General features: G+C 39.6%; 1 protein-coding gene and 1 long non-coding RNA gene across 2 annotated transcripts; one reads left to right on the top strand and one right to left on the bottom strand.

Moving 5' to 3' along the window:
• Positions 1-26: 26 nt before the first annotated feature.
• Positions 27-20,269, bottom strand: AMACR (alpha-methylacyl-CoA racemase). Its single transcript, XM_068666461.1, has 5 exons — positions 19,841-20,269; positions 17,459-17,602; positions 14,726-14,886; positions 9,774-9,960; positions 27-1,051 (listed from the first exon to the last, which is right to left on the bottom strand). The coding sequence occupies exons 1-5, from the start codon at positions 20,121-20,123 to the stop codon at positions 642-644; spliced, it is 1,185 nt and encodes a 394-aa protein (XP_068522562.1). The 5' UTR covers positions 20,124-20,269; the 3' UTR covers positions 27-641.
• LOC137847856 (uncharacterized) lies at positions 4,346-10,738 on the top strand. The gene is made up of 3 exons (XR_011091098.1): positions 4,346-4,457; positions 10,384-10,536; positions 10,576-10,738. It is a non-coding gene; the product is annotated as an uncharacterized lncRNA (long non-coding RNA).
• Positions 20,270-20,638: the final 369 nt, after the last annotated feature.

Below are 20,638 nucleotides of genomic sequence, written 5' to 3' on the forward strand. Positions count from 1 at the left end.
AAAGAAAAGGATTAATACTTGGCAGATATTTTGTAATAACAAATTTATTTCTGAAATGACTTTTCAGGCAAACTGAAATGTCAAATCTAATATAACCAGGCAACTGCATAAAGAAAATGTAGACAGGATTTTAAATACAATTACTTTATCATTGTAACTCTACAGCAATACATAAGAAAACAGCGTTATTTGTATAATTGTTTTGGCATGGTAAAGCAAATGAATCAACACAGAAAAATAAAAATCCCCTTTAATCTATGAGTAAACAGTCATATGTTTAGGAAGTATATGACTATATTTTATGAAAAGGTAAGGCCTTCAGGTAATTGCAACACAACAAAGCAATGGATCAACTATGAGTCAAAAGAACCAACCAATTCACAGGATATGGTATTTTTAAAATATTTTGAGGATTTACATCTGCTTGCTAAGGCAAATAGTGTAGAACTTGAGAACACAATTTCATTATCATCCTAGACTGCAAACCATCCCAGCACACAAATATATAACTCCCATTAAATCTAAAACTTCAGTCATTTAAAAGTAGTAGCACACAAACTTTTATTTGTCATGTAATTAAATTTAATACATAAAATCTTACTACATCAGCCTGAAGTTTGTCTGATTTGCATAGTCAGAGATTATAAATTAGCTTTAGGTTTGTTGAATTCTATTACTTTGTCAGAATAAAGTTGAGCAATCTCGTTCTTAGTAAATCCATATTCCAGGAGTATCTCTTCTGTGTGCTCGCCTATAAAAGGATCTCTTTTAAGCGATGGAACAGCAGGGGTCCTTGAAAGTAGAGGAGCAGGTCTAGGACTTATCTCTTCCTGATCATTTTTGATAAAAGAACTTCTTTGTTTGTTATGCTGATGTGAGGCAGCATCATCAAAGGACAAAACAGGGGTCACACAGGCATCAGTTCCATCAAATATGTGGCACCATTCAGCTTGTGTCTTCTTTGCAAATATGGATGCAAACATTTTCTTCATTTCAGGCCAGTCAGAGAAACTCAACTGATCAGGAAGTTTGTCTGAATCGAGCCCGAGACCTGAAAGAAGAAGATCAAAGCTAAGCATGTTTCTCTGGAAGCTTTTGTTCTGCAGGCAGTCCAACACAGCAGAGCACAGTAACCAAAAAAACTTCATTGGGATATCTATGACTGGGGGAGTAGGGAACAGGAAAATCAAATGTTGTATTATTGCATTACACTAAATTGTATCAGCTATCGCCTCCTAACAACATCAAGGTGCTGAAGCGTGTCCAAAGAAGGGCAACAAAGCTGGTGAAGGGCATAGAGAACAAGTCTTACCAGGAGCAGCTGAGGGAGCTGGGGTTGTTTAGCTTGGAGAAAAGAAGGTTCAGGGGAGACCTTATTGTACTTCACAGTTACTTTATTTAAAGGAGGTTGTGGTGAGGTTGGGATCGGGCTCGTCTTCCAAGCAATAACTAATAAGATGAAGGGAAATAGCCTCAAGCTGCGCCAGGAGAGGTTTAGGTTAGATACTAGGAGCAGTTTCTTCACTGAAAGAGTTATGCAGCATTGGAATAGGCTGCCCAGGGATGTGGTTGAGTCACCATCCCTGGAGGTCTTCAAGAAATGTGTAGACGTAGCATGGTTTAGTGGTGGCCTCGTCAGTACTAGGTTAAAGGTTGGACTAGATGATCTTAGAGGTCTTTTCCAACCTGAATGACTCTACGGTTCTGTGAACTAAGTTCACATATATGCTCATTTCTGCAATTTATAACATCAGAGGGGCAGCAGCTCCCTCAAGATCATATTTTGTCCTGACAACAATTTCTATCGCAGAAGCTATGTCACAGAAGCTGCCTGGAGTCCAACATGACCAGGTATTTCCACGCTGGAGATGAGAAGACGGTGTGGGTGGATAAACTTGGGCTTGATCTGAACAAGGCAGTGTGGCAGCAGATGCCTGCAGGCTAACGGACATGCTTCTTGGACTGCCTCAGTCAAAACAGATTACAGCAGCATCTACTGCTCTCACCTCCTCGGCATGGTCCCCACGTTCAAACTCTCCTGCTGCTTCTCTTCTGGACGAGTGAAACCCGCAGCCCTCACACTCACGCTTAAGAACCCAGCTTCCCAGAAAGTCACTCACATGGACCACCAGGTATGCAGTACACACACCCCTTCTGAGACACAACAGCATGAGATCGACATGCAGGCTTTGTACAAAAAAATTTCTGAACTAGGGGACCCTTATCTCCTTTTCCCAACTAAGCACCACTTTTCCTCTTAGTGTGGAGCTCACATCTCTCCTGTGCAGACAGTTTCCTGTCTCAGTTTCTGTTCTCATCTCATCCTGTTCCCCGTACTCCGTATTCCAAGGAGACAGAAGAATCATTAAAATTTCTTCTCCGGCTTACCACAAAAAGGAATTAAGAAACAAGAAAGAGACAACACAATTAAACCACATTTTCAAGTTGGAGATAGCATAAACTTAATTACCGATATCAAATAGAATTCAGAAGTGGTATACTGAAGGCTGCCCAAATAATCACACCTTTAAATTTACTACCTTGAATGAAGCAGATAAAATCCAGAAGAATGAGAGGCAGGAGAGAAGTCAATCTCAGAAATTTAGAAAGGTTTGCGAACAATTATTATCATAATGCTTTTACAAATAAACAAAAAGGGGCTTCTTAGAAAACTGCTTTTTGTAAAAGGCAGCGAAAATATGGAGCTCTGCAAATATTTAATGTCGAGACTTCTTATATTTGATATGGCTGCTATCAGATCGATGATCTGACTTGCGATTGTTAACAGGGCTTGGCTACTAGATGCCTGTTTGCATGTAAAATGTAGACAGAACTCTCATCTTCAGCTGTAGATAAAAAATAAAAAATTGTGGTTTTTTGTTGTTTTTTTGTTTGTTTGTTTGTTTGTTTGTTTACATTTTCCACTATTTCTACAGCTTCCTTATCACTTAAAGAGGTAAAAATACAGATAAGCAAAACACAGAATGGAGAAGAAGATCATCTCCATTCTTCTGCTCTTTAATATCTTACTTTTTCCTTATCATCTCTACTATGTTACATTGTTGGGTTTCAGTCTCTTCTGAATTATATAGGTATCATAATATGAAATGAGTTTCACTGTTGCTCACAAGATTCTTAAATAGTAACTTTGAAAATAAACACGTGCTTTGAAATTTAATTTTGGTGTTGCAAAAAGTATGATGCAGAGAGACTGCTTATCTCCAGATCCAGAAATACTGCCTTGAAATAGATCAAATTTAGAACAAATCAACACAGCCAAAGGCAGAATAAGAATCCTCACATCTTATCAGAGATTCCCAAAGATATCAGGTTAAGTATCACTACAAGGCAAACATTTGTCCTAAGCAAGTTACCATGTCACATGCACCTTAAATCTCTAAACTTGGAATCTACTATTTATAACCATTCATATCATGTTCAAAAATACATCAACAAAAGATTACTCATAATGGTTAAGTATCCATAATTAAATTGAACCTAATGATGCTTACAAAATCTTCAAAATATAGTACTGAAGATGAACAGTGCTGGACAGCTTACCTAAGAACCAGGAAATGAGGGAAATTTATCTTCCACAACAGTTAAAGCTAAGCAACAGCATATATTTGAGACTCTGTCTCGGTGCATGAAATCTTGTCTATTGGAAACACTGTCTGATAAACACTGATTTGCTTATTAATTATATTTGGGTTCCACTAGTCAGCTCAATATGAATAGAGCTCTACTATTATCCCATTACACAATTATATTTGAAGACCATGCCAGATGGAAAGTTGGCTGAATCTAGCCATACATGCTCTAGTAAAATAGAACAATATGTAGAACCTGGAATTTAGTATTACATGCTCATTTTCCACTGACCACTGAAGAGCTCAACTTTAAATAGTATGAACTGACAGCATTTAAGCACTAAAGCTTCTAATTTTCCAGCTTGTGCTAACCATTTGTGGTGCAGATGAACAGAATCACAGCAGGAGTGACTGAGTCAACAAGGAAACAATTACACAGCACAGAATTGTTTGGGATACCACAGAATGACATATTTCACCCAATATAATCAAAAACAAAATATCCTTTACAAAGAATATCTGGTAGAGCAATCAAAACTTGTTTCCAAGTCTTTCTTGCTCAGATTTCCATCTAGCGATTTTTGTTTAAAAAAGCCTAATAACCTACTCTAGTACAGCCTTGACGTAATGTTTTTGAAAAAGAAAATGTAAGTCTCCTTGTAATGCTATAGTTGTAAGTCTCTCTTAAATCATAAAATCACAGAATGGTTTGGGTTTGAAGGAACCTTAAAGAAGGAACCTTAATGACCACCTAATTCCAACCCCCTGCCATGGGCAGGGACACCTCCCACCAGCCCAGGCTGCTCCCAGCCCCATGCAGCCTGGCCTTGAGCACTGCCAGGGATGGGGCAGCCACAGCTTCTCTGGGCAGCCTGGGACAGGGCCTCACCACTCTCGGAGCGAAGAATTTCTTCCTTGTATCTAATCTAAATCTCCCTAAAATGGTTTTAGTTTAAAACCATTACTCCCTGCCCTGTCACTCCACTCCCTAACACAGAGTCCCCCCCCCGCTGTCCCATACCCCCTTTAGGCACTGGCAGGGCGCTGTGCGGTCTCCCTGGAGCCTTCTCTTCTCCAGGCTGAACACCCCCAGCTCCCTCAGCCTGTCTCCATAGGAGAGGTGCTCCAGCCCTCTGAGCATCCTCGTGGCCTCCTCTGGACTTGCTCCAACAGGTCAATGTCCTTATGCTGGGAACTCTGAAAGCAGTACTCTAGAGTGTGACACACCTTTATTGAGAGATACATCTACAAATTATTTATTAAAGCAACTCTATTTCTGCAGAACTTCACAAACAAACTGTAATAAAATTAGGCACCTATTTTCTCTGCTTAAAGCTTCTGAAATAATATTTTTAGAAAGTGACAGTTCATAAAGACTACCAGACTAACATCAGAGTGCCACTAAAAGCACCCACAGCTGTTCTCCAGGTTTGCATGGGTAATAGTAACAATTGTCAATGTTTTGGTGCAGCAAGAAACTGGCCCTGCTACATTCCTGTACAAAATGTAAGGCATATCATGATAAACAAATTCAAGTAAAACTTAACATAATGTGTGACAAGAGTGTTTAAAACGTAAGAAGGAAACTGTTTTTCCACCATACACATCTTAATAATGACGTTGTATCAAATTCAGTACATTAATGGATTTTTAATACAGTACACAATCACTAAATCACTGAATGGAAAGCTCCATGGAAATCCTTCATAATGACATAAACTGTGTTCTTCAAGTGCTTCCTACATTTTTCCATCCTTTTAAATAGAAGACATACAATGTAGTGAAAAGATTATTAAATACATGTTCAGAACTTCAGTGGCTATTTCTGCTTTTCACATAACTGTAAATTTACACGAAGTTCATCTGATATAGCAGAGTTTATGCCACATGATAATGCAGAAGCAACCTTTGCTTCTTACTTGATATATGAAATTTACTGTGTTGTGCATGCTTCCCCTAGACTGGCTACAACAATACTAAGCACGTACTGCTGAAAATTAAGAGAAACTTGCAGAAGCAATTTACAGGTCTGCTGGAAGACATTCTGTCTCTTTTTATCAAAATATTGAGACTTAACCATAGTAGCACATGTTCCCTACATCTGATTTCTTGTAAGATGCAAAGGTATTTTCATTATTCATTGGCTGACTTTAGTAGTAATAAAATTAATATAAGCAAAAGGATTACAGCATGTTTGTGAACAGGAAACAGTCTGTAATGTAATCAGAATACAACTCCTGATACTGCAGCTATTACAGCAATTATTTACCGTATCTATTTTATATAGCTTCAGTTTCTCATATAACCAATTTTCTTTAACTTCATAAACCTGTGGTAAGAAGAAATTTAATTTTCTCTGCTGAGCACAATCCACGAAGCCAACAGTTATCTCAAACTAAGATACTGTATTTTCTTAAACTTAGTAAATTTCCCTCTGCAGATCCTTAAGAAGAAACTTTCCTCACTATTTCATTACCTGCACTCAGATCCACTGAGCTCCTCACTCTGCAGGAAAACAATGACGTAAACTCAAAGCAAAAGGAAGATAGTTTCACTTCTGCTCAATGAAATTCTGTGGGCACTGACAGCTGGTTCAGAAATCGTGTTTCCTTCTCACTTCTGCACTCTTTAAATCTCTGACCATTACTTCTCCAACACCCAAATCCTTGTGTTCTCATTATATAGGAGTGGGGAAAGTAACCTGTTCTCCAAGTATGGACAGAGAAACAAAGTGGCTTTTGAATTTATTTTTATCTGGAACAGCATCAAATTGTTTACTAGAAAAATGACCAGAATTAAGGGAGGAGAGGGGGAACGTGAAATAAAATTATGGAAACTGTAACTGGAACATACCATTTAAATCTACTTCAAAGCATGGAGTTAATGCGTTAAACAGACGACTCAAGTCTAAGCTCCTTGGGTTTGTGAAATAGCAATACAGTTCTCACAAGCAACTTTCTCTTCCCTATAACATTCACAGGCTTAAATTCTGAACGGAATTTCTGCAATAGATACCCCAGAAAGGGGAAAAAAAAAACCCTAAGCCACAAGAAGAACCAGCTGTTTGAATTTAATACACTGTTGCTTCAGAACGGCTGCAAGAAGAGCTACTGAAGGGGGTAATTATTTTCTATATTGAAATCAGAGCAAGTCACACAAATATAATGAAGACCACTTATTTTAAGCTCGTTGTTGTGCAAACATCTGATATTTTAAACAACACACTTTTACAGAATAAACAAAGAAAATTAGTGAATGGAAATAAGCAAAAGTTGAAAAAAAAAAAAAAACAGGCAAAAAGCAGCACTTCCATGAAGACTGCAGTCTGTACGCTGAATTTTTGACAGAAGCACACAAACACAGGTGCATCTGTGAGTACACGTCATCTATCTACTTACATCTAAGTACATGGGTTCTTTATTGGTGGAGTAACTGTTTTTGAAATTTCAGCCGTTAAAAAACAAGCCATTTATGTACATTTTAAGCAGACGGAAAACTTTCAGGCATGAAATTAATGTTGCTGAACGATTGAGTGATGTCCCAATATAGGCAGATGAATTTATAGTTTCTGCTCTAAATTTCTGAAAAACCACATAGAGAAAAACAGAATTTCAGCATTTTCCTCGAGAAATAGTTATCTAGATAAGACAGAAACTGGTCAGTGGTCATGTTATATCACCTTAACACTGGATTCATTCATTACAGGGATCTTCTTATATAACATGGCTGGCTGGCTAGCTGACAGAGAAAAGGCTGAGTGCTCACCCTGTGGCAACAATCAACACAGGATGCCAGAGCGTCCGGCAAAGGCTTTCTGAGGAATAGTAACAAACCAACATCTGACTTCATTGCAGAATTTGTTGTTTTAAGAACAAGGATAGAGTCTTTCCCATTCCTGCAGCTTATAAGTAAGTATTATTCAGAGAATAATAAAATACTGCAGCCATAAATGCTTCAGGCCAGTGTTTGATCACTTCAGGCCAAACATATGGGTGTTTGAGTAATCAGCTTTATTCTTTTTTTTTCCTTTGTATTTAATATGGGCATTCTCCCTAAGGACATGTACTGGAATTCCAATTCCCTAACTTCCATAACAAGGGTTTCAATTTTACTTTGATACAGTTTTATATTTATTTTTGTTCTCCAACTACTTCTTGCAATCAAAAAGAAAATATATACCCAAAAATCCCAAGGGATTGGATGAGAATAACATTTCAAAGAACTGCTAAGCGTGGAATAAGCAACTGTGTTTTCTCTTTCAAGAAAAGGTAGCTTATAACTGGAGCTCAAAAACAGAAAAATTATTCTCAGGGCAATGAGGAGAGGAATACCACCATCTTCAGCCAGGAGGACGGCTTACATTTCCAAACTTGGCATCTGATCTGGGTGCCATATGTAATGTTGGATATATCACTCTGTGAGCCTGCCTTATGAATTTCATATACCAATATGTAACAGTTGTGATCCTCTCTGCAAATGAACAGCCATTTACAGCCACTGATGTTCAAGAACTTTCTTTGGAAAGGCACATCCCATCTCACAACTCCATACCTTCATTTCATCCTGTCTTAACCATGCTCCTGAATTTCGAAAGCTCCTGGAAGTGCAGGAGCTGACAGTAACTGCCCGTGAGAAGGTATACCCCTACAATTGAAGAAACAACCAGTGGGGACGAACTGAGCATCAATAAGGAGCTGCTCCACTGCCACCCTCACTCAGCAAAGATTTATCGTATTTAAGCAATTCATACTAAGAAGCAGTATACATAACGCTGTCTGGGAACATCCAATTCATGTATATTCTGCGTTGGTACTCCTACTCATTAAGCACAACTAAAATTAGACTGAGAACTTTAGATATATTTCACACTCATAACACTGGAAACAGAAAATATATCCCAAATTATTTTGTGAATTTTCAAAATTTTTACAAATTCTGTATGAAAAGCATAATAACATACCAAAGGAGCATAGCAGAAGAAATCTTTTTGTAAATGAAACAACCAATAGGAAGCTAAAAGCACATCTGATCAAAAACACAAAGTACACAGAAAGTTCAAAGGTAAAGAGGCACTGGCGTGTGTCTGTTTCGACTACATGCATTAATGATTTTGCATAGAACATCCCAAGTTGCAAGTGACCCACAGGGATCATTGAGTCCATCTCCTGGCTCCACACAGGACAACTCAGGCCCTATGTCTAAGGGTGCTTGAAACACTTGAACTCTGGCAGCTGGGTGCTGTGCCCACTGCCCTGGGGAGCCTGTCCCAGTGCCCGACCACCCTCTGGGTGCAGACCCTTTCCCTAACCCCCAGCCTGACCCTCCCCTGTCCCAGCTCCATGCCGTTCCCTCAGGTCCTGTCGCTGTCCCCAGAGAGCAGAGCTCAGCGCCTGCCCCTCCGCTCCCCTCTGAGGGAGCTGCAGGCCTCCATGAGGCCTCCCCTCAGCCTGCTCTGCTCCGGGATGAACAAACCAAGGGACCTCAGACTCTCCTCATACATCTTGCCCTCTTGACCCTTCACCATCTTTGTAGCCCTCCTTTGGACACTCTCTAATGGTTTTATATCCTTCTTACCTATTAGAAGTACCATGACCAATTCTAATTTTTCAAACAGGTAATATTTTAAAAGTCTTTAGTCAAATATAAAAATCATATCCATAGCTGGACAGAAAAAACACTCAATTCTGTGATGGAAAATAATTTATAAAGCTTTGATATTATAAAAAGTTCTCATTTATTAGGAAATACTACGAACTATCCCAATGAGCATTCATTTCTAAAATAGTTTCTTTAAAAATTTAATAGCAGAAATAAATGAAATGGCTTGCACTTTTATTTGCAGGAACAAAGGCATATTTACTTGCCTCTGAATAAAGTAGTATCAAAAAATAGTTGATTAGTTCTTAAGCCTGACCACAGACTACCACTGCTGTAATTTCAGAAGAAAATTTTTAATTTAAGTGTAGTGTCTGGGGATAAGGTCAAGAAGGGATGAAAAACAAAGAAAATCAACTGCTAGAAGAAAATCTGTTGAACTGCTACCACACTACCCAATTGTTTTTGAAAAGTGTTTGGCTTTTACAAAGAAATCAACATAACTGATGTCATGAACCAAAACAAAGTATTAAAGCACTCATTCAATCATGCTTTGCCGATATGAAACAACTACTCCAAGCTACTTACCCTTTAGTAACTGCTCATAAAATTGGGGCTCAAGAGCACCAACAGCCATGAATTTTCCATCAGAGGTCCTGTAGGTTTCATAAAACGGTGCACCACTGTCTAGTAAGTTCTCACCTCGAGGTCTGTTCCAGATTCCTAAACTTTGTGTTTTCCACAGAAAAGAACTTATGTATGCTATTCCTTCCACCTGAAAGATACACAAAACAAAACCAAAAAAAAACAATAGCTTCAGTAAATTTGCTGGCACATTACCTTAATTCTACATAAAACAAGACAACAAAAACTTACGATAAGGTCTGTCCTTTGTCAGGATTTATGTCAAAACTTCTGGTAAGCAGTTTAATTTCTTATAATTTAGAAGTTCTACTTGTATTGCATATGTAAAATTGTCTAGAGTTAAAGAATAAGGAGTACAAATGTAATAATGCAGCTTCAGATGCATCACACACTTTCAACACATTTTCCTAGTTTTTCGAACCACAGAATGGTTTGGGTTGGAAGGAAAGCTGAAACTGCATCCAGTTCCAACCCCCTGCCATGGGCAGGGACACCTCCCATCAGCCCAGGCTGCCCAAAGTCCCATCCACGTTGGTCTGGAGCACTTCTCTAGGCAGCCTGTGCCAGCGCCTCACTGCCCTCTGAGTAAAGCATTTCTTCCTGATGTCTAATCTGAATCTCCTCTCTTTTAGTTTAAAGCCATTCCCCCTCATCCTTTCACTCCGGGCCCTGACAAAGAATCCCTCCCCAGCTTTCCTGCAACTCCGTTTAGGCACTGGAAGGCCACTATAAGGTCTCCCCAAAGCCTTCTCTTCTCCAGGCTGTACAACCCCAGCCCACTCAGCATGTCTTAGTAGGAAAGGTACTCCAGCCCTCTGATCATCTCTGTGGCCTCCTCTGGAGTCATCCTAATTTTAACAGTCCATGTATGAAAGTATGAAAATAAAAAACTACTGATTTTTCATGTGGAAATATCTATTCATTTCTACCTTTCTAAGTGAGAATTTAAAATATGCAAATCTTTGAAGCACTATGGCTTCTTTGTTTAATACGTATTGCTTGGCCTCTTTCCCAAGTTCCTGCCACAAATGCTGGAACAATTTTGCCCTACGTTTCTATAAGAAAACACTATGTACCTTCCTCTGCATGTTTGCAAAATAATTGCAGATGTGTCTGCTTTATTAATGATCTTATCTTTCACTGCTCCTAATAACAAAAAATTGCAAGTAAGGGTATTAGCAAACTAGAACAATATTAGAATAAGCTCTAAATAGAAATTAGATTTTAGTTCCAAAATTTGACAGAACCACCAACAATCTACCATGCTACCAACCCTGTAGACACTTTAAATAGAATAGCTCCTTTATTTTGGACTGGGATATGCACTTCAGAAATACCCCCAGCTGGGCAAATGGCAGCTAGATTCTGCCTGAGGGCTGCTGCATTTCAAAGATGAAAGGCGCCAAGCATTCGCCCCAAATCCCTAAAGGCATGTCTCCAAATGGCACCACACACACTGATGTGGTCTTTCTTTTAAACTTTCTTTTAAACCATGAAAAGTGTAACACTGGAAGGTTCCACTTTAGCCAACTGTACAGTGATTACAGTTATAGTTAGGCGTTTCATTTAATGACTCCCTAAAAGCATACGCTGCCTCTGAAGTAGAGACAAGAATCCAGAGGCACTGTCCCACTGGGTGACCTCTATTAGCTCTGTGAGTCTTCTGGTACTTCTGTAGAGTGAAACATTTCAAACAAAGCGGAGAATAAATGCACACCAACCTAATCTATCCTCGTGATTGAGGAACTCTTTTTAGGATGTGGGAGTTTGGGATTTGAATACCTCCAGGCTGAGAAAAAAATGGAACCCCAGCCTTCTGTCAAACAGCAGACAGCTCTCACCATGAGACTATTATGCAAGTGATGATTATCATGATCTTCCTGTGGCTGTCTTTTCACAAAGAGCGAGTCATTCTTGGTCAGATGCCTACCGTCAGCAGAAGATCGCGTCTAAATTCTGAGTGAACCTCAAGTGCTGCCCTGTCTCGCATCCCTCTGTTCCAGAAGAGTGTGAGAGTGCAGTTGCATCGTTGTGCCTACTGTATTGTATCGCAGCATCCGTCCCGTGTCCCACGCAGCGTGTGGGAACTACCAGGGTCACGGCACAGAAACCTATAACTCTTGCAGAGTCAATGAGAAGAGACAGCAAATAACACGAAGCAGTTCAGACCGGGTTCTGAGCTATGCAGCTGAAATGCAGGACCCGGTGTCTGCTTTTCTATGCAGCGCAACAGTAACACAGGACACTGAACAAATTCTGCAAACACATCCCCAGGCCTGATCAGTTATACTCTCCTTTCCTATCAGTTTACCTTCACTAACTAGAGGAGTTTATTTTATGTATAACACAGTTCATTAGAGTGCTTCCAAGACAACTTTTTAGCTTTCATCAGGAAAATTCTGTCAAACTAGCCTCAAAGCCAAAAAAAATTGTAATTTTAGATGAGAATAATTTACAGTGCAATAAAAAGACAAAACTAACACAGTCACTTTAACAATCCATGAAGTAAGATAAAAACTGAAGTAATTCTGAGGACACAAAGCTGCTAAAAATAATAACTTCATTTTCCCTCTTCTACCTTAGAAAATTCCACCATGTGTCAGACTCATTAACACATCCAGACTAACAAAACTGTACAGCAACTTAATATGCCTATTAAATAAAAAAGAATGTTAAAATGAAATGACAGCTCCAATAGCGCAGTATTGTGATTTTAAAAATCTCTGTTTCCAGGAAACAAAGTTAGAAATAAAAACAGATTCATCAAAACAGTTAAATAAACTGTCTGCTATTTATGATGGACATATATTTTTCATCAACTGTCTCATCGTAAGTCTGTTCAAATAAAAGTCAACCATTTCATAACAACTTTCCAGAAAAAATACATCCAGCAACACTTCCATCCATTTTGCAGGACACCAGGAAAATCAGCAGGGAACTGTATATTCCACAATTAACAATGAAACAAGAAAAAAACGAAGGAGAGAAGGTTTGCAGGCTTTAAAATCGAAGAAACAACTGAAAAAACACACACACAACCAAAGATGTCCTAATGAGAACTCTGGAATGTGGGATATTACCAGACTCAGAGTGATTCTTCTTGCAGGAAATTCTTTTAATGACTAAAAGCGCCAATAGTGAAGATAAACTAATACTCCAAACAGTTGGACTAGATAATCTTTGAAGGTCCTGTCCAACTGAACTATTCTGTTCTACTCTAAAATAGAAGAAGCATCTTTTTAAGTATTTGAAACTTATCATTTCTTTTCATAAAGACACAAACCCTCTCAACCTTCCTTTCTAGGTCATGTTTTCAGACTTGCAATCATTTTTGTTGTGTTCCTTGGACCCCTACGAATTGGTGATTTTCTGGGGGGAAGGATGATGGCCAGTGCCAGAAACTGTACTTTCCTGTGGCCTTAAAATGCCAATGAGATGACAAGAATTAGTTAAGAAACCTTGCTGGGACTATTTCCTGTTTATGCACCCTAATACAGTATGTATGTGTTTCACAACAGCATTATATTGTTGACTCATGTTCAGCTTGTGACTATTACAAACCCCCAGGACCATACTTCAGCCAATTGTTCTCACACTATATTTGTGCGGCTAATTGTTTTTGCCTAAGAAAATTACAGAGCAGCAGAATTGATAAATTTCAGCCGTGTTTTTCAGGTCATTTTATAATTTGTAAAGGTAATTTTCAATTCTAATCCTGTCATCCAACATGCTTGTAGTTTTTCCCACATCCACATTATCTGTGAATTTACTAAACACAATCCCTTACCCATCTTTCATCTTACTGTAAAAAAAAAACACACACAAAAAAATAAACAAGATACCCATGGAGCTTCGCTTGGTAAGATTCTCATTTCGGCAATCAACTACTAATAACTACTGCCAGGGTAAAAACACTAAACCAGTTTTGCACAGACTTTCATCAGGATAATACTGCTATGGACTACTTCTGAGGAATGTCACCTGAACCTGTCAAAACCTTAAGCAAAATAAGTCAAAATAGCTAGCACCTCTTGCTATTCTTCCACCTTCAAGACCTCTTCAATGAAAGGATTTTTTTCCAATTTACATAATTCTTTTTTCAAATTATATTTACAATCTAAATGATAGCCTACACTGTATTACAACACCTCAAATGCAGGTCAAATTTTGTATTACAACATCTCAAAGGCAGGTCAAATTTTAATTGCACAGAGGCATATTGAGAGAAAGGAGGGGGGCAAGGGAGATAGCACATTTGAAGATAATATAGTTTTCAAGGATAAATGTACATACATACTTTTCCCCTATATATAAGTGGGTGGCCTTGCACTGAAAAAATCTCTAGTATTAATTATTAAGCAAGCACAAAATTTAGCCTTTATTTTACAGCATATTACTGCAAAGTGTTTGAAATTGCACTCCCTGGCAATTATCCATGGCCATTAATTTTTCTTGGGAACTGTGATTCTCATAAGCACATTCATAGGCAGATGTATCTTCAATAAAGCTACCACAATTCTTTATTTTATTAGGATCAACATTTTGGCTGTTATTATATTTCCATACTCCAAACTTAGTTATGAAATATATAGAGCTAACATTTTTTGAAGAAGATAGACTGGTAAAATGAAACACAGGGAACGGCACAGGGGAAGAGCTACAGTATGTCCACCCATGTCGTAAGGGTGTCATGGCAACAGTGACCTGTGAAAACTGCTTTCAATAAAGGTATAGCCAGTTTATGTGATGACTTACTTTCCCATTCCAACCTCTCAATTTTAAACCTTACCATTAGCTCCAACCTCCTTCCTTTTACAGGCTTAGTGTTGGAAAACAAAAAACAAAACAAAACAAATCCAGTCACCCCACCCACACTTCCCCAAGAGAAAACTTACCATGCTTGCATCAATGATCTGTCCTTTGCCAGATTTGGTACGTTCATAAAGGGCGATGAGAATGCCCATTGCACAGAGCACACCTCCACCAGCAAAATCAGCCAGAAGATTAACTGGTGCGTAAGGATTTTCAGATTTTCTACCTAACTTTGACAGCACACCTGGTAGTACAGGAAACAAAGCAAACTTAAGTATAAAGTTAATTGTAGAAATGTAGAAAGCAATGTTTATGGTCAAATTTTTGTTCTTTTCAATCTATGTGAGTAAATAAAAGCTAAAGTAAACTTCTACCAACAGTTTCTGATTCAGCTCCAGCTCTGTCTTACCAAATAGTTACTCCTTCATTCACAAAATTATTAATAGAGTATCTCAAATCATATTAGTGAATATGCATTTAATTAAATAAATTAATAAAATAGATAGTATCTTATAGATAATCCGTTGATCATTTGGCTCTATGAGGACAAAATTTCATACAAAAACTTGAATGTAATAATTCTGTATTAGTACTTTGTACACGCATAGAACCTACCACAAAGGAATTCACTAGGCAATATGAATGTGCTTCAAGCAACTTCAGTAAATTTTTAAATCAGATTTACAGTCTTCTGTGCACATAACCCATGAATTAACAATCATAACAAAAGATTTCACACTGACAACTGCACTTCTGTCCTTTCTTCCCACTGTAGCCTTGAAAAACAGGTTGTATATCAGAAGTATGGATGAATATAACATACAAAGCTTGCCTCTGACTGCATGCAACATAGACACAGGGAAACTATGTTTATGCCAGAAATTATGCTGAAATGAAAAAGGATAGAGCAAAGGCAGTTTTGCCTCTGAATTTGTTGGCATTTCTCTGCCATTCTGAAGAGCTTCTTTACTGTCACTTCAATCTTTGTACTTCCCACATAGGTAAGAAAGTCCTATTTGCCTCATAGGCAAATACGAAACTCTGCATATGGTCATGTCTCTTCTAAGTCTATAGCCTAAGGTCTGAGATTCACAATACACATGGTCAAAATTTCTCAAGAACTGCATGATGGTAAAGCATTGTTTAGTTAGCTACAGTCTAATGCACTTCCTAAGTGCAAACAACACTCACACAAACAAGTTCACAGTATAAAGAAGTTTGTAGAGCATATAGGACAAACATAAAGCCCTGTCACTGACTGAAATCTCTTGTTTAACAGTCTAAAGGTTGTCACGGGCACCATCCAGTTAACACAGTAACTTGTATCTGGAGTTTCTAATGCAAGCCAGTTTTATTTGAAAAAAGCCAACACTCATTAAGAAATTACAATGTTAGATCTCATTTTTCAGGACTGATACATCCCAAATACCTTGTCCTATTTCTTCAGAATTTCATACAGAATGACTTAAGTTTTAGTGATGTAAGATAGCGCCAACTAAGATACTGATTACATCAGCTCCAGAGACAGAAACATCACTTTTTGTAAACAGGAAGTACTACAGCCTAGGACAGTAATAGACAATAATGTTTGACTCTCTACCTATGTTAATAACAAATTATCATAATACTTTGAAATCATCTCAGCATGAAGTCACAGCTGTTCCAAGCCAGGTATCTTTCACTCTTTTTGACTTCCTGACAATCTTACATAATGAGGGAAGACCAAGCCTATCCCAGACAAAACTTCACAACACTGTAGATCCTCACAGGTGGTGATTGTGTATCACATCTGCAGCACCTCTGCTTTGGCCCTTTTCTGGGGCTAAAAGAAATGTACCATGCAGTGGGAAGCTGAGAAGTTTTGGCCCACTTTCTCTCCTCCCTCGCTGGCAGTGACAGAAGCAGTGTGAACAGCAGTAAACAGGACCGTGCATGACAGCACTGATGACACAGTGATTGCTACCATCAGAGTTGGGTGATTTTGTTATTGTTTCTTATTGCATACCTGTGAAATCATGATACTTAAAATCAGCATTCTGACAACAGTAATTTAAGGAAACATAACGCTGCAGTCAAAACTGCTTCATTTTAAACTTCCTTTCCCTTCAGTTGGTATCGTTAGAGACATTTATAGCAGAAAAGAAAAGAACATGAGCATGTTCAAATGGCTTAGGTTGCCTAGTTTTTCTTTACTTTAAAGCAGCTGCTCACAAACACACACAAAATAGTCTACAGCCCTTTAGGGACTGTAAAAAGATTTTCTAGGACAGAAGCCCAGTAGAAAGACAAAAACACATTAAAACTTCAGTCCTTTCTTTAAAGAGAAAAAAACTTATTCAGATAAAATGGCACATAAAGGAAGGAAAATACTGTACAGTCTGAGATGTCATGCTGATCCAGCCTAACAGCTCACTGCTGCTGCCAAAAAGAACAGTCCAGTCTAGCCTGCATTTCTTCCTTTCTTGTACCAACATTTTGTGTTTGTTAGATCTCCTAATGAACTGCTTCCCCTCAATAACCTGGCAGAAAAACATCCTCTTTTTTCCTACTTAGTTGTTGACTCATTAGGGAGCTGAGACAGCTCACACAGGGGTTAAGCAAGCTCCAGATTTGACTGGAGAGAAACAAGCAGGGAGAAGCACAGTAAAGGAGAAGGAAACCTTCCTTTCACTGACAGGGATGTTTCAGATCTGCTCAGCTGTTTCATCAGACTAAACTAGTGGTAATCGTAACAATCTGCAAAGAATCTTTCAATAAATTCTTGAGTCTTGACATAATGGGAAAAAAATTATTCATCAGAAAAATTTACAGCTTACCTGATAAAGCCACATAATTGATGTCATGTCCTGCAGACTTGGCATATTTTCCTGTCTGACCAAATCCAGTAAGTCTAGCATAAATGAGTCTGGGATTCTCATGCATAAGGACCTCTGGACCAAGACCGAGTTTTTCCATGACACCTTAACAGGACAAAGCACAAAATCCTATTTTGCATTTATTTTTAATAAGACACAAAATACAGAGGTTCGAAGTTTAATTATAAAACAACAGAAATGAATTGAAATTTCTGAAGTAATACATTCCAATTCAGTATTTATAGTAAAATAATAACAGTCAGAATGTTACAAATTACCAACAAACTGTATACATTTTGTATGCAAGCCAAGTAAGAGGAAATTAAAGTTTAGGGTCTTTTCTTTTTTTTTCAGCCTCTTTTCTGTTTTTACTTCCCCAAAAGCCTGCCGTTTAGCTTGCTATACTCTATGTACCATTGAATGAGCAAGAAAGCTACCAAAGGCAGGCATTACTTTACAACAAACAAAAAAAAATAGCAGACTCTTATGTTTTCCACATTAAAATGACCTGAAATTGCTTCCACCTTTCACTGGAATGTACTTTCCTCATCACGTTAGCCTCTCAGTACACTGTGTGTTCCTGTATCTTTTACCTCACCGATGCAAACGGGCCATGCCACCATATATTCCAAAGCCTATTTGCAATGATTACATTAAAGAAAATGCTTTTTTTCTAATGCAGACAATAAGGAACTTTTAAAAATCAATGAAATATAGGTTTGGTCAGCTTGGGTCTACAGTAATCAAGCATAAAGTTTTGATCTTGCATGTCAAAGTAGTGGCTTTAAAAGAAGCAGATACAAGTTGCAAATAAATCACAGATTTTTGTTGGCTCCATGTCTGTTGGTCAGACTATATCTTATGATCCGTAACGGGACTGCAGAGACGCGGTTTGGAGGGGAACAAATCTACTCTCCTGACATAACTTCAAGGCCCATTCTACCCCAGGACCAATTACTATAGACTTTAAAATCACTACATCTTCAAATTCCGTAAGATCTCCTTCTGTTCTATTGCTTACTGGGCAGTGGCAAATGATAATGCCAGGGAGAAAAGTGGTGAAATTTGTAACATATTTCTAACAATTAGAACCTACTTTGAGAAGCCAGATCCATCAAATTGCCAAGAGAAAATTGTAAAAATTAAATTAAAGGAAAAAACATTCTCCCTATGTGCAAGAGCAGAGTTTTTAGGATTCATAGTTTAAAATGGGAACTAGGGACATGAAGCTTCAAGCAAACTTCAGGACTGGCTTGTATAAAACTCCAACAGCTTAGTGCAACAGTCTGCGTGCTTTATTATTTTAAACTTTCAATGAAAAAGAGTTATTTACAGAACCAAATACATTCAGTTCATAAATTTGCTTACATGACAGCAAAGACACAGAAAAAATATATATATAAATTCAAATGCTAGTTTCTGGTGACTGCCTCGTTAATGTGTGAGCAAAATTCCCAAAAGCACAAGTGAGAACTGAGTGTCCCATAACCACCGGTGCCACAAAATCACTGTTTAAAGGTCAATGGTACGTGTGTGTTTGAAAAAACCTCTCCTGCTGCATGGGCCCTCATCGTCTCATTGCTTCCACCAGCTCCATGCTGGAGGATCACGGATTTGGCTAGTTTGGTCACAGACCTGTGAACTTTAATGTCTTGTTACAAAATTATCTGCGTTACCAGATAATAAAAGCGAGTGTTTATAAAGCCAAAGAGCATGGAAATTTCCACTATATGCAAAAATTAAATAATAATAATAAAAATGTTAGAAAACAGGAGGCAATTTACAACGAAAAGCTGAATTTAATTTCTTACTTTCTCTGCGCTACTTCAGGGAGGAAAAAACAACAACAACAAAACATACTCATAAACCCCAGTTTTCTGAATGAAAAGCCCGTGTCGCTGAACTCCTAAACCACACAGAGGCACACCCCGTGCATGAGCATCAGCTGAATGCCCACAGAGGGCTTATGAGGGCAGAGAGCTGCTGTGTGCAGAGGAATAGTAAGACTTGATGTCTGCTGCGTCTTCCCAAGGCACTAACCCTACAAATGGGACTTGAAGTACACCAACAGGCCCGCACACACCTCCTCCTCTGTGGCACCCAACTATTTGCCACACCACCCTCGTCCAGCCTGACTTCACCTCGGTGCTGCTCACCACCTTTTCCCCATTCCCAGCCGTTTTCCACCCAAACACGGGAAACCAACTCCCACCACGCCTCCCCCTCCCCGTGACACCCCAAAAACCCACAAACTAACCCCAAACCCCCCCAGCCGTGTATCCTACGACCCTCTCGCCGCCCCCCCTGTGGTGTAGGGGGCGCCCATCACCGGCCCCGCCTCACCGTGGCGGAAGGGCTCGATGAGGACGTCCGCCCCTCCGCACAGCCGCCGCAGAGCCGCCGCGCCCGGCGGCCGCTTGAGGTCGAGCGCCAAGGAGCGCTTGCCGCGGCCCTGCACGTCCACCGCCACGGCGGAGCGGGGCGCTCGGTCGACCCGCACCACGCAAGCCCCGAAGTCGGCCAGGATCATGCCGCAGAGCGGGGCCGGAGCCAGCCCGGCCAGCTCCAGCACCCGCAGCCCGCTCAGCGCCATGGCGGGGATGGCGGCTGCCGAGCGCCGAGACATCGATCCTCGGCGCCGCGCCCAGCGGCCACAACGGGTCGACGACTCCCGGGGCGGCGCCCTGAGGCGCTTCGGCGGGACAGGGCGGGGAGCCGAGACCCCGTACTTCGTCCCCGGCTTGTGGGGACGGCTCGTGCTCCTGTGCCCCTTTGCCTCTGCCTCTTCTTAGTGGCAGGTTTCCCCGCCTCGTCTTCAGGTTTCCACGCCTGCAGTAGGATTTCAGTCGGATCAAGGCGTGCGGGGGTGCCATCCCTCGCGGCTCAGAGTTGGGTGGATAGTAAGGAATGTGAAAATCAACACCCAGTTTACGCACACACACAAAATAAAATCCCTGTGGTTTACAGGGCAGCTAACTCCACTCCGGTTGTCTGTCCTGGCCTTGTGAAGCTGATACGGAGGGTCCCTGACGGCTCAAACCCACACTCCAGGACATCAGTGGATGAGATGTTAAAAACTCTTGTTCATTTTCCTTTGTGTTTGTTTTTGTTTTCTTTTCTCCCACCAGATCTGCCTGTTCA

Source organism: Anas acuta, chromosome Z, assembly GCF_963932015.1.
Source record: "Anas acuta chromosome Z, bAnaAcu1.1, whole genome shotgun sequence".
Classification (NCBI taxonomy): Eukaryota; Metazoa; Chordata; class Aves; order Anseriformes; family Anatidae; genus Anas; species Anas acuta.